Source organism: Leucoraja erinacea, chromosome 20, assembly GCF_028641065.1.
Source record: "Leucoraja erinacea ecotype New England chromosome 20, Leri_hhj_1, whole genome shotgun sequence".
Classification (NCBI taxonomy): Eukaryota; Metazoa; Chordata; class Chondrichthyes; order Rajiformes; family Rajidae; genus Leucoraja; species Leucoraja erinaceus.
In genome coordinates, this window is record NC_073396.1 from 36,583,791 (window position 1) to 36,602,032 (window position 18,242).

The 18,242-nt window shown below is 43.4% G+C and overlaps 1 protein-coding gene across 1 annotated transcript in view; it reads left to right on the forward strand.

The window, feature by feature from the left end:
- The window catches only part of nomo (nodal modulator), a 98,406-nt gene that overhangs the window by 16,152 nt on the left and 64,012 nt on the right, over positions 1–18,242 (forward strand). The window contains exons 2-8 of the mRNA XM_055651879.1: positions 346–435; positions 1,170–1,215; positions 6,788–6,888; positions 7,370–7,473; positions 7,917–7,989; positions 10,909–11,061; positions 11,356–11,493. Of these exons, the coding sequence (XP_055507854.1) occupies positions 346–435; positions 1,170–1,215; positions 6,788–6,888; positions 7,370–7,473; positions 7,917–7,989; positions 10,909–11,061; positions 11,356–11,493 (705 nt within the window). The remainder of the gene's footprint in view (positions 1–345; positions 436–1,169; positions 1,216–6,787; positions 6,889–7,369; positions 7,474–7,916; positions 7,990–10,908; positions 11,062–11,355; positions 11,494–18,242) is intronic.

Below are 18,242 nucleotides of genomic sequence, written 5' to 3' on the forward strand. Positions count from 1 at the left end.
CATATTAAATCTTGAAACCTGCTGTGGAAAAGGAGGAACATTGAAAGAGGGTGGGTTATTCAGCTCCTTGTCCTGCCATTCATTTACATTTGGCCGATCTGAATCGAAAATGGCATTTTGCTGGGGTGTTAATCTTGAACTCTTCTTGTACCTTTCCCTATTTTGGCCCAACTGCCTTGATAATGATGGTCTGTAAGCCCAGTTTTACGTTGAGGTTAAAAATGTAGAATGTTTAGATTATGTTTAACAAATATAAAAGGAATTGATGAAACAAATGGTCTCAGAATTTAAGTTTCTGAGCCAATTTTCTTCTAAATTAAAGGAAAACCATGATTGCTTTCACAGATCAAACTATACACAAAACAAGGATCGCTGAAATATCAGACAGATTGTGCTCCCAACAATGGCTACTTCATGATTCCCCTGTATGACAAGGTAACATATTTTGTAAACTATGATAATGCCTTTATGGTGGTATGAATCAGTTTATACTCTGTTTGGTTATGATAGAATCCTATTTCAATTTCCAAACTACGTTTTTTGATTCACACTTTCTCAATGATTATCTCAGTTTTATAAAAAATATTGACTCATTAACCAATGACAATCTGAGCGGCTCATGCAATTGTTCGGTAGTTTTAATAAATTAGTTTGAGGGCGGCACAGTGGCGCAGCGGTAGAGTTGCTGCTTTACAGCGCTTGCAGCGCCAGAGACCCGGGTTCGATCCTGACGTTGGCTGCTGTCTGTATGGAGTATGTATGTTCTCCCCCGTGACCTGCATGGGTTTTCTCTGAGATCTTCGGTTTCCTCCCACACTCCAAAGACGTACAGGTTTGTAGGTTAATTGGCTTGGTATAAATGTAAAAATTGACCTTAGTGAGTGTAGGATAGTGTTCATGTGCGGGGGTCGCTGGTCTGTGCGGACTCGGTGGGCCGAAGGGCCTGTTTCCGCGCTTTATCTAAAAAACTAAAAATGGTATATTCATTACAAATGTATGTAATCTCTGCAGAATCAATTTTATAAATTTTATAAAGTATTCTGATTTGGAGTGTTGTGCTGACATTGATAAAGTAATCTGTTGATTAATTATTGCATTGGTGAAAGGACCACTTTCTTTGTGTATAAGCGTGCCTTGTTCTATAATATCTATTACAATTTGCTTTCTAGGGGGATTTCATTTTAAAGATTGAGCCCCCCCTAGGGTGGAGCTTTGGTGAGTACTTTTTAATTCAGACTAAAATCAGCCATTTTTTTTATTTTGTGAAAACCTGCAGGGTTTACACCAGCCCCCCACCTCCCCCTCTCCGTTGTATGTCCCCAACAGAAGGCCACACCTCAATGAGGTTTGAGCCCATAGTGATGTGGAGCTCCTTCCATTGCCTTTATATCCAACAAGGAGTCCTCACCTCCCAGTAACAACCCTTTTTCTCATCTGCAACATTCCTTCTTCACATGGACTCCTCCTGCCGGCCTTATACCTCTCTGGACCATTTTATTTCCAGTTGCTAGTGTGACATCAATCATCTTGACTTCTTCACTCCTGTTACCACACCAATCTCATTCCTTCTGAACATGCAGCCAGCCCTCAGCCCACTCAATCCGAACAATCCGCTATCAAAAGTGCCTGCATGGGAGGCGCTGTTGTAGTCTGGCAGGCTGCCCACTACTGTGCTGAGGCCAGCTCTCAGACACCTTCTCATAACTACCCCACAAGACCCCAACAGACAAACCATCATCTCCCAGACCATAACTGATCTTAACACCTCTGGCAATCTTAGACCATGACATAGGTACAGAATTAGGCCATTCAGCCCAGAAAAGTGCATTGCTGTTTGATCATGGCTGATCTATTCTTCCCATAACTTAATCAAGAACCTATCAAATTCCACCATAAAAATATTCAATGACTTGGGCTCCACAGCTGTTTGTGGCAATGAATTCCACAGATTCACCTATTCATCTCCATTCAATGTCTATGCTCATTGGTCCTAGATTCTCCCACTACTGGAAACATCCTTGTCACATCTACTCTATCGAGGTCTTTCATTATTCAGTAGGTTTCAATGAGATCCCCTCCCCCTCATCCTTCTTTAACTCCAGCAAGTACAGGCCCTGCGCCATCTCACACGCCTCATACATTAATCCAATCTTCCCCAGGATCATTCTCGCGCCCTCTGGATCCTCTGCAATGCCAGCGCATCCTTCCTCAGATCTGGGGCCCAAATCTGCTCACTCACTCTTCCCTCCACCATCTTAGAGTTCCCCAGTCGTGTACAACCCATTTCTATCTCCCAAAATCCCGGGCAGGCCCATTGTTTTTGCCTGTTTCTGTCCCACAGAACTCATTACCAAATACTTCAATTCTATTTCCCCCCCCCCCCATGTCCCACAGACACTCATTACCCTCAAATACTCCTCATTCAATATTCCCCCTAGGTTCCCCTCATCATCACCATGGACATCTCCTTTCCGGAGGGTCTTAAGGCCACTTCTGAGAAACTCAGCGGGTGCAGCAGCATCTATGGAGCGAAGGACTTTCAATAACTTCTTCAGACTGATCGGGGGCGGGGGTGGGTGGGGACAAGAAAGGGAAAAGGAGGAGTAGCCAGAAGGCTGGAGGGTGGGAGGAGACAGCAGGGGAGCTGAGGAAGGGGAGGAGACAGCAAAGACTAACAGAATTGGGAGAATTCGATGTTCATGCCCCAGGGGTGTAGACTCCCCAAACGGAATATGAGGTGCTGTTCCTCCAATTTCCGGTGCTTAAGGCCTTCCAGTTCTTCCATGGTCAGAGACCCAATCGATCCCCACCACTAACATTCTCCTCTACCTGGTGGAACCTGTCCTCACTGTCAACAACTTTCCTTTTAACGCCGCGTTACTTTCTTCAAGTTAAAGGTGTGGCCATCGCCATTCACAGGGTCCCAGCTATGCCCGCCTTTTTGTTGGTTACATTAAATATTCTTTATTCCAAACTTACATTGGCAATACCTCTCAACTCTTTCTCACTACATTGATGACTGCATCGGGGCTGCCTCCTGCGCCCATGCAGAATTCGTCAATTTCTCTGACAGCTCTCTCCCCTTTCTCTCCATCTCCATTACATAGTCTATGACTGATGTCTGGTATAAACCCACTAACTCATAGTTATCTGCAATACATCTCCTCCCACCCTGCCTCTTGCAAATTACTCTGTCTCCGCCGCATCTGCGTCCAAGATGAGACTTTCCATTCTAGATGTCTGAGATCTCTTTAGGAAATGTGGCTTGCACCCTGGTATTGTAGATTAATTCCTTATTAATGCCTCCTCATATGCAACTCCTCTGACCTCATGTACTGCCTTCAATGCTCCCGATATGGCCTCCTTTACATCGGAGAGACCAAGTAGGCATGGCAACCGGTGTGCCGAACAATTATGCTCGGTTCACCAAGGCCTAGTGGATCTCTAGGTTGCGAATAATTTTAACTTCCCTTCCCAGTTCCATCCCAACCTTTCTGTCCTGGGCCTTCTCCATTGCCAGAGTGAGGCTGTACGTAAACTGGAGAAATAGCACTTCATATTCTGCTTGGGTATCTTACAACGTGACGGTATGAACAATGAATTTTCCAGTTTTTGTTAATTAATCAACCCCCACCCTCTCTTTTGTTCTTCCCCTTCCCTGTATCCTACCTGATATGCACTAATTTCTCCTACGATTCTGCCCTCTTTCAGCTTCCAGCTACATTCATTCCCCTGGCCTTACAATTCACGTCACTTCTCTCTGAAGACTTCTTTTCATTCATGGCCTTTGTTCACCAATCAGCCAATCACCCACCCTCTTCCCTCCTCGCCTGTATCCATCTATCATTTGTCTGGCTCAGTGCCGCCCACCTCTGTTCCAGTCTTCTCCTCCCTACAACAATCAATTTGAAGAAGGTTCCTAACCCAAAATGTCGCCCATCATGTTCTTCATAGATATTGCTTGACCCACTGTATCACTCCATTACTTTGTGTTTTTTGCTCAAGATTCCAGTATCGGTAGTTCCTTGTGTCTTCTATTTTGTAACACTGTTCTTCAATTCACTGTTCTTCAATTCACTCGATTCTTTGCATGAATTGACTGGTTAAGTATATTAATGTGATGATGTCAGCAGCAGACAATTATAGAATAATGGGTCCATAATTTTATTTTTACATAATTACGATTTTGTTTGTAAATGTCATTGTATAGTAATGAACGTTGTTCATAGTGAATTGTGATCACAGATAAATGTCCGACCTGTATATTGATATATTTTGTTATCCCATTTGGTTTGGAGGGTCAGTAGCTGACTGCAGAATGTAAGGATGGCACTGCGCACAGCGGTAGAGTCGCTGCCTTTCAGCATCAGAGACCCGGATTCATTCCTGACTACGGGTGCTGTCTGTGCATAGTTTGTACGTTTTCCCTCATGGGTTTTCTCCGGGCTTCCTCCCACATTCCAAAGAGATGCAGGGTTGCAGATGAATTGTCCCTAGTGTGTAGGATAGAACGCGTGTACGAGTGATTGTTAGTCGATGTGAACCTGGTGGGTTTATGGGCCTGTTTCCACGCTGTATCTCTCTAAAAAATATATTATACTAGACCAAGTGCAGACCCGTTGGGTCTGTTCCCCCAACATGTGGTTGCGGGGGAGGGGGGGGGCTGGGGAGGGGGGCTGGGGTTGCATGCGGTGTCACACACACTAACTACCCCCCCCCCCCCCCCCCCCCCCCACACACACGCTAACTACCCCCCTTGATATATTAATATTATTAATTTGCTCCTTTTACCCCATAACGGCCCTATCCACTGACTGCAGATGCTGGTTTAAACCGAAGGTAGGCACAAAAAGCTGGAGTAATTCAGCAGACAGGCAGCATCTATGGAGAGAATGAATGGGTGATGTTTCGGGTCGAGAATCTTCTTCAATAGTTCTATTTTTGGAAATCAAGAGATTGGAGAAAAGCTTGAAAACTAAATGTGAATGTATAATTTTATATTTTAAATGTTCATCTGATTCCTGAAGTTTCTTACAGTTAACAAGCCAGTCATCTGGTACTGATCCCACTGGTACTAATTCCAACGGGATCCCACTATTGGCCACATCTTCTCATCTCCACCCTTTCTGCTTTCTGCAGAGACCGTTCCCTCCGCAACTCACTGGTCAACTCGTCCCTTCCCACCAAACCACCCCCTTCCCAGGTACTTTCCCCGGCAACAGCAGGAGATGTAACACCTGTCCCTTCACCTCCCCCCTCGACTCTATCCAAGGACCCCGACAGTCTTTTCAGGTGAGGCAGAGGTTCACTCCAACCTCATCTACAGTATCCGCTGTTCCAGGTGTCAATTTCTGTACATCGGCGAGAACAAGCGCAGGCTCGACGATCATTTCGTTGAACACCTCCGCTCAGCCTGCCTAAACCTACCTGGTCCTCTGTTTGCTCAGCAGTTTAACTCCCCCTCCCATTCCAAATCTGACTTTTCTGTCCTTGGCCTCCTCCATTGTCAGAGTGAGGCCAAGCGCAAATTGGAGGAACAGCACCTCGTATTTTGCTTGGGTAGCTTACACCCCAGCGGTATGAACATTGACTTCTCTAATTTCAAACAGCCCTTGCTTTCCCTCTCTCACCATCCCCTCCCCCTTCCCAGTTCTCCCGCCAGTCTTACTGTCTCCCACTACATTCTATCTCTGTCTCACTCACTCCCCTGACATCAGTCTGAAGAAGGGTCTCCACCCTAAACATAACGCATTCCTTCTCTCTGGAGATGCTGCCGGTTCCGCTGACTTACTCCAGCATTTTGTGGCTATCTTGTGTCTATTTGAACCAGCATCTTTCCTACACACTGCACCTAGTGTTCTGGGCACAGTGCAGGTTTCCATATCTAAGAACGGATGTGCTTGTATTGGAGCATCGCAGAGAAGATTTTCTAGACTGTTTCCTGGGATAAGGGATTGACGCATGCCGAATCATCAGCCAATCATCCATGTCCCGCCTGCAATTGGTCCAAAACACCGCAGCGAGACTCCTGATGGGCACCCGAAAAAGGGACCATATCACCCCGATTCTGGCCTCTCTCCACTGGCTCCCAGTGCGGTTCCGAATCAATTTCAAGCTCCTTTTTGTTTACAAAGCCCTTAAACGGGCTCACCCCCACCTACATCAAAAATCTGCTTTCCCACCATACCACTTCCAGGTCCCTCAGATGGGCCGACTTGGACTAGGTTCTAAAATCCCCCGGACTAGGCATAAGCTCAGGGGCGACCGCGCTTTTGCAGTTGCAGCACCTAGACTATGGAACAGCATCCCTCTTCCCATCAGAACTGCCCCCTCCATCAACTCTTTTAAGTCTGGACTTAAAACTTATTTCTACTCTCAAGCCTTTCTTGACGTCCTCTGAGGGAGGGCTGTATGTATTTATGTATGTATTGTTGATCTATGTACCACTGCTTGTAGCAAGTTAGTACCTGCACCAATCTAAAGCACTTTGGTCAATGAGAGTTGTTTTTAAATGTGCTACAGAAATAAAATTGACTTAACTTGACTTGACTTAAGAAAATGAGAGGTAATGTTATGGGATGACATGATTCAGATGGAGATTGACATGGAGAATGCTGAGAATGTTGCCCATAATTAGACCATGATCAAAAGAGGGCATAAGCTCCTTCTAAAGAATATGTGAGGTAATATAAGATAATGCCTCATTGAGCCTTACGACTTGTTGGAATTTTATAATCACTCGCCACCTTCAAAGGAACACTTTCTTTCTCCCCCCATATGCACCCAGAGCCTACAAATGTGGATCTTCACATAGATGGCGTGAATGACATTTGCACCAAAGGCGAGGACATCAATTTTATGTTCACTGGATTTTCTGTCTCTGGAAAGGTAAGAAAGATATTTCTTTTGTATCTGTGGGTTAATTGGTAAATTTACAACAAATCCGTTTTGTAGGCGACATGACACATTTTAGAACAACTTTGCTTTTGAAGATTAGTTTAAGAACGAACTGCAGATGCTGGAGATCCTTCTTCAGTCTGAAGAAGGGTCTCGACCTGAAACGTCGCCTATTCCTTCACTCCATAGATGCTGCCTCACCCGCTGAGTTTCTCCAGCATTTTTGTCTACTTTTGCTTTTGAAGATGGTATGATTAGATGTATTGGGGGAGCAAGTCTCTGAGGTTTCAGACCTTTCAGAGGAAGACAAAATTAGTTTAAATACACATCAATGATTCTGATTTAATCTTCATGGCTGATAGCTTTGGAGTTATCTTGCAATTTAATTTAAATATTTTTCTTGAATTCATACCAAATTGTCAATGAATAAGGTGAATTTTCCACAGGATGTAAATATGATCTCTTTTCTCAGGTGTTAAGCAAAGGTCAAAGATCAGGGCCTGCTGGTGTTCAAGTTACATTACGAAAGACTGGAACCGAGGTGGAGCAGACGTCATTGACTCAAATTGGAGGAAAGTATGTGCATGCTTACATACACGTTGTAACATGATGGTAAATGTGCTCTAGTTTCATTCTAAACTGCTAGATGCAGGAAGATTGTTCCCGATGTTGGGGAAGTCCAGAACATGGGGTCACAGTTTAAGGATAAAGGGGGAAATCTTTTAGGACTGAGATGAGAAAAACATTTTTTACACAGAGAGTGGTGAATCTCTGGAATTCTCTGCCACAGAATGTAGTTGAGGCCAGTTCATTGGCTATATTTAAGAGGGAGTTAGATGTAGCCCTTGTGGCTAAAGGGATCAGGGGGTATGGAGAGAAGGCAGGTACAGGATACTGAGTTGGATGATCAGCCATGATCATATTGAATGGAGGTGCAGGCTCGAAGGGCCGAATGGCCTACTGCATCTATTTTCTATGTTTCTATGTGAACCGAGTCGGCATTTTCTATCTTTTTGTAGATATGCATTTACGAGAGTGCTACCTGGTGACTATGAAATTGTTGCTTCTCACCCTACCTGGACTCTACAAAAAGTAAGTTATCGTTAATGCCTTGTATCTGTTGAGAAAATTCTGAAAGTGAATAATTTATATGTGATGTCTATTACAGAACGCAGAATGTGTAGTTATTGTTATGTGTGATGGCCATAGAATTTCTTGATGCAGATTATCTCAATAAGTTGTCAATGTGCAGCTGTCATTCATTAACAAATGCATCACTGATACTGGCCTATTCGCTTCAGGACTGGCACACAATGTGCATACAAATACACACCAATTGGTGATGTTTCGGGTTGAGACCCTTCTTCAGACTAAAGAAGGATCTCGACCAGAAACGTCACCCATTCCTTCTCTCCAGAGATGTTGCCTGATCTGCTGTTACTCTGGCATTTTTTGTCTATCTTCGATTGCATCTGCAGTTCTTGCCTACAAAAATACATGCCATGTTGTGTTGCATGTATTTGGAGAAGAGTGGATACCATTCTTCCGAGAACCAGATCTTGGGAATTCAAGTCTGGCGACGCAGTCATACAAGAAGTTCAGATATACCCTTGATACCATCAAAAAAGCAAAAAGGGAATTTTGCTCTGAACTGGAGGATGAGACGAACATTTGGCAACTGTGGCAAGGCTTGCTCGCCATCACTTCCTGAAGGTAAGACCAGGGGGGTGCTCAAGCGACAGTGAAGCATTACTCCCTGAAGAGCTCAATGTGTTCTACGCACGATTTTATAGGGAGAACATTGATGTGTCTTCCCGAACCTCCATAGCCTTTGATGGTATTACAATCAGAGTCACAAAGGCCGACACCATAGATTCTTCCGGAGGGTGAACTGGAAAGTGTCTGGACCCGATGGTAGACCTGGTCGTGTTTTTAAAGACTGGACCAACAGGCTGGACATTTGGTGGACCTCTTATCACTGAGGTCTGAAGTACCCACCTGCTTTAAAAGGTCATTAATAATACAAGCAGAGTAAGGTGCCGTGCCTCAATGACTATCAACCGATGGCACTAACATCCGTGGTGATGAAGTGCTTTGAGAGGTTGATTATGGCATATTTCAACTCCAACCTCAACAAGAACCTGGACCCACTACAATTTTCCAACCTGTTGACAATAGATCAACAGAGGATGCGATCTCACTGGCTCTCCACTGCACTGAATCGCTTGGCCAATAAAAACACATAAATCAGACTCTTCATAGACTGCAGCTCGGCGTTCAACACCATCATCCCCTCCAAACTTAGTTACCAAGCTCACGATACTCAGAAGGTAGGCAAAAATGCTGGAGAAACTCAGCAGGTGAGGCAGCCTCATGCAATCCTTGCATGTCTAACACACTGAGTTTCTCTGGCATTTTAGTCTACCTTCGATTTTTCCAGCATCTGCAGTTCTTTCTTAAACGTGTTCACAGAAGGTGCCGGCGGCTTTGCGCAGGATGCGGTACAGCCAGAGCTTGGCCGCTGCTCGGGGCGCAGTTGCTCGAGATACTCGGCCGTTGCTCGGGGCGCTGTTGCTCGGGCCGATGCTGCTCGAGGCACTCGGCCGCTGCTTGGGACGCCGCTGCTCATGATACTCGGCCGCTGCTCGGGGCGTTCGGCCGCTGCTCGGGGCGCTGTTGCTCGGGCCGATGCTGCTCGAGGCACTGGGGCGCTGCTGATTGGGGCGCTTGGCGGCTGCTTGGGGCGCTCCGCCGCTGCTCGAGGTGCTTGGCCGCTGCTCGGGGCGCTGTTGCTCGGGGCGCTGCTGTTCGGGGCGCTTGGCCGCTGCTCAGGGCGCTCAGTGGGCCGGATGATTACAATGAAAAAAATCCACCTGCAGGCCGGATGATTTCGGGTTACAGGCTGCATTTTCTGATTGGTCGAGGACACCACTGTTGTGGGGCAGATTATGGATGATGACAGTCAATATAGGGGGAAGATTGATCGACTGATCGAATGGTGCCAGAAAAACAACCTTCCTCTGAACGTCAATAACTAAGGAACTAATTGTTAACTTGAGAAGAGGAAGTCCGAGGATCCATGAACCTGCCTTCATCGACAGAGTGGTGGAGAGAGTAAAATACTTCAAATTCCTGGGCATGTATATCTATGAAGTTCTTTCCTGGACCCATCACATTAATACAATCATAAAGATAGCCCATCAACGCCTCTACTTCCTTGGAGGATTGAAGAGATTCAGCAATTGGACAAATACTCTTGAACTTCTACAGGTGTACAGTAGAGAGCATATTGACTGGTTTCCTCACGGCCTAGTTCCGCAACTCGAATGCCCAGGAACTAAGACGATTGCAAAAAGTGGTGAACTCTACCCCGTCCAGCACGGGTATTGATCTCCCCCACCATCAAAGGGATGGACAGAAGTCAGTACCTCGGAAACGCAGCCAGCATCATCAGGGACCCGCACCACCCTGGCCACACTCATATTTCATTCCTACCTTCGGGAAGAAATATGGGAGCCTGAAAACTGTAACATCCTGCTTCAGGAGCAGTTTCTTCCCAACAACAATCAGGTTGTTAAACACAACAACCTCCAACTAAGCTCTGAACTACAAAGGGGGGAGCTCTCTTTACATACTGTTGTGCTGCTGCAAGTAGGAATTTAATTGTTCCATTTTGGGTCATGTTAATAAAACACTTTTGACCCTTAAGCACAAGTGGACCACAGCCTAATTTTGTGGCTGAACTCATGGCCATAAAGCACTCAAGTTTTATATATCTATATATCCATGCCTGAACCTTTGAACTAGATTCATGGCTCTGTTATGTTACTTTAATTTGTCATTCTCTAAACAGTTTAATTCGTATTTAATGAGTTTTCAGATGCTGTGCAGGTTTAAGTTGGGGGCAATTTGCAGCGTAAATACAATTGGAATTTTCAGTTGAAACTTGAATGCATTTAACTGCTTTTGTTATTTTGAATTATAACTAATTCAATATGTCTTGTTGTTCAGGCATCTACTTCGGTTCAGGTGATGAATTCTAATGCAAACACAATTGATTCTCTTGTGGTTGCTGGGTACGATGTTTTGGGCTCTGTGCGAAGTGATGGTGAGCCTATGAAAGGTGTATTGTTTCTACTATTCTCGTCATCAGTCACAAAGAAGGTGAGAGAGAATAATGTGACCTTAAGAGAGCCATTCAATTAGAATTATATTTTGTAAGATGAGTTACAAACATTTACAATCTGTACATTCATAAAGAGTGAAGATTATTTGCCTTTTTAAAAATACACATATATAATTTTATTTGTGTTTTTGAGAGCCTAAATAGAAATGGGTAATCTTGCAGAGAAGATTGAAACTATGCTTGATCTCATTGAAAGCATTTAAATTGCTGTTATTTTTCATTTTGTGAAGTAATTGCTTTTGACAATTAACATTCCCTCCCTTCCTTGGTAGGATATCACTGGCTGTAATTTATCTCTGGTTGAAGGATTTCAGGCAACAGATGAAGCAAAATCTTTCCTGTGCAGTGTAGTGTCAGGAGAAGATGGATCATTTATTTTTTCATCCCTCCCCAGTGGAGAATATACAGTGGTGAGTATGTGATAAATAATTCTTAGTGGTATCGACATTTTTTGGTTTTGAAGCTCTGCACAAGGTTCTGTTACAAATGCACCGGTGACAAATTAACTTTGGATATTGTAAAGACAGTAGACTATTGTGGTATCCGTGTATAGTCTGGGAAAGGGAATGACAGATATTTTGTAATATTGAGCAGTCTAGGTTGGAAATTTGCTATTGTCAAGTATTGTCAGATATTTCTATGCATTTGCAATAGCCCTTTGGATTTCTAATAATGCTATCCTTCCAACATAATCTAAATATTTCGGATTAATAAAGTTTATTAATTTATAAACTTAATTTAGAATTACAGTAAAATTCTATTAATCTGCTATTGGACAATTCAGAAATCCTGTTGGCAATGCATTTGGCTCATCTGATCCTGTTTCACTGCACTCCCTTTAAACTCACTGTGGCACTGATTCACATGTCCTTTTTTAAACTCACTAGTGAGTTAACTGCTCCCTTTAAATTCACCTGGTTCACTGGAAAATATGCTGCTGTGTAACATAGATGCATAGAGTGATGTAGCATGGAAAACACCGGCCAACATGTCCCAGCTACACTAGTCCCACCTGCTCATGTTTGGCCCATATCCCTCCAAACCTATCCTACCCATGTACCTGTTTAACTGTTTCTTAAACATTGGGATAGTTCCTACCTCAACTACCTTCTCTAGCAGCTTCTTCCATACACCACCACCCTTTGTGTGAAAAAATTACCCCTCAGATTCCTATTAAATCTTTTCCCCTTTACCTTAAACCTATATCCTCTGGTCCTCGATTCACCTACTCTGGGCATGAGTGTACATCCACCTGATCTATTCCTTTCATGATTTGATACACCTCTTTAATATCTTAAAAAATCTTAAAGACAACATCTTAAAACAATGTTTTGGGTTTTAACAGGAACAACCAATTGTACTGTGAAATCTGCCAATCAGGCACTGACCAATTCTTGGGGTGCTGGAATCCAGTATTTTTCCATTTCCGAGGCATTCAGCCTGCTCTTGTAAATGCTTCTTTCAGGATCCCACTGCCCCAATCCTCTTCCAGGATGCTCCTCTCCTCATCTCCCCATCTTTTGTTACTAAGCTTCTTGCTGTTATCTTTAGAAGTATGGGAAACAGAGGACCATGGTGAGTTTAAAAATGAGCCTCAATGTCCCAGTTTCCTCCTTCATTCCAAAGGCAAGCAAGCAGCTGTACTTCTAAGCTACTGTAAGCTACAAACAAGCTACTGTAAATTACCCCTCAAGTAGGGATATGGCTACTTGGGATATGAAGGGGATATTGTAGGCGATATGAAGTAGGGATATGAAGGGGAATTGAAGGGCATATTAATGAGATTGGGGCAACAGGGAGATATGAGGAGACGGTGGGGACTGGTAGGAATCCTCTTTTGGGAGAGGCTTACATCCTCCCTTGAGTAAACAAGCACCATTCTATTTCCAACCAAAATGTTTTTTTAGTCTATCTGCTATCCCCAGCTTTGTCCACCAGATGTCTCAGCTGATCTACTTATTCCTTTTGAGGCTCTGATTGCTTTCCTTCTGTAACCAGATCGTTTCATGTAACACCATTTTTAACAGCTTTTAAAATTACATTGATTTTAAGTATTTTTTCTTTGAGATGCACCTGTTACGTAATGTTGTCATTCCCACATTGCAAAGAGCTGCAATGCCTTTGAAAAAAAATCTTTTTTTTTTATAAACTCAAAGGAGGAGCAAAATGTGTATTTGAAAGCATTTTGAAATCTGTTCATGTTTTTCAAATGGGTAAATCATTTGCAAATCTATACAATGGTGGGCTACGAATAGTTGACAGAGGTCTTGTTACCATCATGCTTGAAAGGAATCAAGCTGCAAAAGGAAGTGACCTTGTTCTAAATGACTAACAAGCACATGGATATTGGGGATGATCACAAGAGGTGGAAAGGAAAAAATTGACATGATTTTTTAGTGGAAAAGTTAAGTTATATTTAATTCTGTTGAGGGTTGCAATAACAGACTTGAGATGCAATAAAAAGTATTGGAAATTTGCACGGGTACTGAAAAGTACCCAGGGGAGATGCCATGGTAAATTCCTTTAGGAGATCACGATTGTTGCCATTTTTATTTATTTTCCTTGGAGTGCTCCTATTAGTAATTATCATTTTAGTTGGACAGCAGTCGCAGAAAAATAAATCAATAATGGAATAAGAAAAGCAGCTATTGAATAATATTGGGGGAAAAATAACATAAAGACTTATAACCATATAACATATAACAATTACAGCACGGAAACAGGCCATCTCGGCCCTACAAGTCCGTGCCGAACAACTTTTTTCCCTTAGTCCCACCTGCCTGCACTCATACCATAACCCTCCATTCCCTTCTCATCCATATGACTATCCAATTTATTTTTAACTTCAGGCAATCTTTTTGGCTGTTTCAACAGTGAAAATCTGTTAGGCTAGACTTGATGGGGTGAGTGGCATAATTCTGCTCTATGTCTTATGGTATTAGTATCAGTGAAGCTGAGGTTGAGTTGAACATATCTGAGGGACATTGCTAATCGCATAGATTGTTATCTGGTGCAGCATCCCCTTTCCCATCAGAACTGCCCCCTCCATCTCTTTTAAGTCAAGACTAAAGACTCATCTATACTCCCAAGCCTTTCCTGACGTCCTCTGAGTGAGGGCTACATGTATATATCCTTTTTGGAGGAGGAGCCATCTTGGGGAACGGCTGCTAACCAGCAGCCGTCCGTTTAATCCATTGTTGTTTCAGTTTTTAGTAAGTCTTGTCTTTCGTTTGTAGGAGAAATGGACTTCTTAATGTGGGGGGGAAGGAGGTAATCTTAGCTTCTAGGTCCCTACCTGGTCGGGGGGGATGAGGCGTTAGTCTGTGTCCAGGCTTCTCCGGGCTTTGTCCCTCAATAAATAAATTTGATTTGACTTGACTGGTGAACTTGATCGACCTAATAAGGAATTTGGTAATCAATGCTTTCAAAACAAGCTCGCAAGGAGCATTTGTAATAAGGTGGATGAGTTGAATGTGCAGATAGCTATCTCCACCCGGTCAGAATGACTATGATATAGTTTTCTGGGATCACGGAGACATGGCTCCAGGGTGACCAAGGCTGGGCTGCTGAACATCTAGGGATATTATCTTTAATATTCAGGAGGGATTAGACAGAAAAGGAAAAGGAGGTGGGTTGTGCTATTTACTGATTAGAGAGGGGATTAAAATGTGCTATATGGAAAGGAAGGACATTAGTTTGGAGGATGAGTGAATCGGTATGGGTAAGCTGCGAAGACACTAAGGGGTCAGAAATTCGTAATGCGCTGGTGGTGTAGTGACTATGTGTACACGGAGGCCACCTAACAGTAGTAGTGACAGTTGCGAGATGGTATCAATGGACAGGAAATTAGAAGGATGCGTGCTGACAAAGGCAAAACAGTTATAACATGGGAAGTGACTTCAATCAGGAAATTACATATAGAAAACAGTTGGGTGACTTCAATCTACATATAGATTGGGTGAATCAAATTGGCAGGGGTGCTGAGGAAGAGGATTTCTTGGAATGTATGCGGGATAGTTATCTAAATCAACATGTAGAGGAACCAACGAGAGAGCAGGCTATTTTAGACTGGGTATTGAGTAATGAGGAAGGGTTAGTTAGCAATCTTGTTGTACGTGCCCCCTTGGGCAAGAGTGACCATAATATGGTTGAGTTCTTCATTAGGATGGAGAGTGACATTGTTAATTCAGAAACAATGGTTCTGAACTTAAAGAAAGGTAACTTTGAGGGTATGAGACGTGAATTGGCCAAGATTGACTGGCAATTAATTCTAAAAGGGTTGACGGTGGATATGCAATGGATGACATTTAAAGGCTGCATGGATGAACTACAAAAATTGTTCATACCAGTTTGGCAAAATAATAAATCAGGGAAGGTAGTACATCCGTGGATAACAAGGGAAATCAGGGATTGTATCAAAGCGAAGGATGATGCGTACAAATTAGCCAGAAAAAGCAGCATACCGGAGGACTGGGAGAAATTCAAAGACCAGCAGAGGAGGACGAAGGGCTTAATTAGGAAAGGGAAAATAGATTATGAAAGAAAACTGGCAGGGAACATAAAAACTGACTGCAAACGTTTTTATAGATATGTGAAAAGAAAGAGATTAGTTAAAACAAATGTAGGTCCCTTGCAGTCAGAAACAGGTGAGTTGATCATGGGGAACAAGGATATGGTGGACCAATTGAATAACTACTTTGGTTCCGTCTTCACTAAGGAAGACATAAATAATTTGCCGGAAATAGCAGGGGACCGGGGGTCAAAGGAGTTGGAGGAATTGAGTGAAATCCAGGTTAGCCGGGAAGTGGTGTTGGGTAAATTGAATGGATTAAAGGCCGATAAATCCCCAGGGCCAGATAGGCTGCATCCCAGAGTACTTAAGGAAGTAGCTCCAGAAATAGTGGATGCATTAGTAATAATCTTTCAAAACTCTTTAGATTCTGGAATAGTTCCTGAAGATTGGCGGGTAGCAAACGTAACCCCACTTTTTAAGAAGGGAGGGAGAGAGAAAATGGGGAATTACAGACCAGTTAGTCTAACATCGGTAGTGGGGAAACTGCTAGAGTCAGTTTTTAAAGATGGGATAGCAGCACATTTGGAAAGTGGTGAAATCATTGGACAAAGTCAGCATGGATTTACGAAAGGTAAATCATGTCTGACGAATCTTATAGAATTTTTCGAGGATGTAACTAGTAGCGTGGATAGGGGAGAACCAGTGGATGTGGTGTATCTGGACTTCCAGAAGGCTTTCGACAAGGTCCCACATAAGAAATTAGTATACAAACTTAAAGCACAAGGCATTGGGGGTTCAGTATTGATGTGGATAGAGAACTGGCTGGCAAACAGGAAGCAAAGAGTAGGAGTAAACGAGTCCTTTTCACAATGGCAGGCAGTGACTAGTGGGGTACCGCAAGGCTCAGTGCTGGGACCCCAGCTATTTACAATATATATTAATGATCTGGATGAGGGAATTGAAGGCAATATCTCCAAGTTTGCGGATGACACTAAGCTGGGGGGGCAGTGTTAGCTGTGAGGAGGATGCTAGGAGACTGCAAGGTGACTTGGATAGGCTGGGTGAGTGGGCAAATGTTTGGCAGATGCAGTATAATGTGGATAAATGTGAGGTTATCCATTTTGGTGGCAAAAACGGGAAAGCAGACTATTATCTAAATGGTGGCCGATTGGGAAAGGGGGAGATGCAGCGAGACCTGGGTGTCATCGTACACCAGTCATTGAAGGTAGGCATGCAGGTGCAGCAGGCAGTAAAGAAAGCGAATGGTATGTTAGCTTTCATTGCAAAAGGATTTGAGTATAGGAGCAGGGAGGTTCTACTGCAGTTGTACAGGGTCTTGGTGAGACCACACCTGGAGTATTGCGTACAGTTTTGATCTCCAAATCTGAGGAAGGACATTATTGCCATAGAGGGAGTGCAGAGACGGTTCACCAGACTGATTCCTGGGATGGCAGGACTGTCTTATGAAGAAAGACTGGATAGACTTGGTTTATACTCTCTAGAATTTAGGAGATTGAGAGGGAATCTTATAGAAACTTACAAAATTCTTAAGGGGTTGGACAGGCTAGATGCAGGAAGATTATTCCCGATGTTAGGGAAGTCCAGGGCAAGGGGTCACAGCTTAAGGATAAGGGGGAAATCCTTTAAAACCGAGATGAGAAGAACTTTTTTTCACACAGAGAGTGGTGAATCTCTGGAACTCTCTGCCACAGAGGGTAGTTGAGGCCAGTTCATTGGCTATATTTAAGAGGGAGTTAGATGTGGCCCTTGTGGCTAAGGGGGTCAGGGGGTATGAAGAGAAGGCAGGTACGGGATACTGAGTTGGATGATCAGCCATGATCATATTGAATGGCGGTGCAGGCTCGAAGGGCCGAATGGCCTACTCCTGCACCTAATTTCTATGTTTCTATGTTTAAAACAGGAGCAACAGTTAATAGGTAAATAAAGTCATTAATTAGATCTAGAGATTTAAAAAAATAAATAGAGAATACTGATATTTCAATGGTTCAGATATTCTTGGAATAAAAATATGGCGGAGGTAAGTAGTGTAGCATCTAAGATTAAAGATAAATAAAAACATAATAGAGATCAAACAGAATCATTTAGCTGATTTGCTATAGTCTTCCTTGGAAGTCCATGAATCTTCAGATGGCCTCAGTAAGCATTTGTATTGGAAATGCCTTTTATTGGTTGACGTTGAGGGCGCATCCAACTTACTTGGATACATCTGGGTGATGGCTAGTTCAGAGCTCCAGAGAATTTAGGAGAACAATATAAAATGGTTGGCTATCAAGCTGGTGTAGGATGTTGCTGAAAGAACATAGCCAGGAATCTAAAGTGAATCTGGATATCTCAATATGATTTTGTTTGCTGTGCAGCCGTGGGCAAATACTGCTTTTAGTTATTTCTGGGCGTGTAATTGTAACAACCCTTACACCATGCAAAGAGTAGAACCCCCAATGGCCAAAGGGGATTCAATAACTGGGGTTTGGTGTTGCCAACAACAACGTACTCTCTCCTCTACTCTCTCTACGCCAAGGACTGCACCTCCACAGACTCCCCTGTCATGCTTCTTAAGTTTACGGAAGACACTATCCTGATTAGATTGATCCAGGTTTGGGAAGGAAGCCTTCGTGCCTTCGTAAC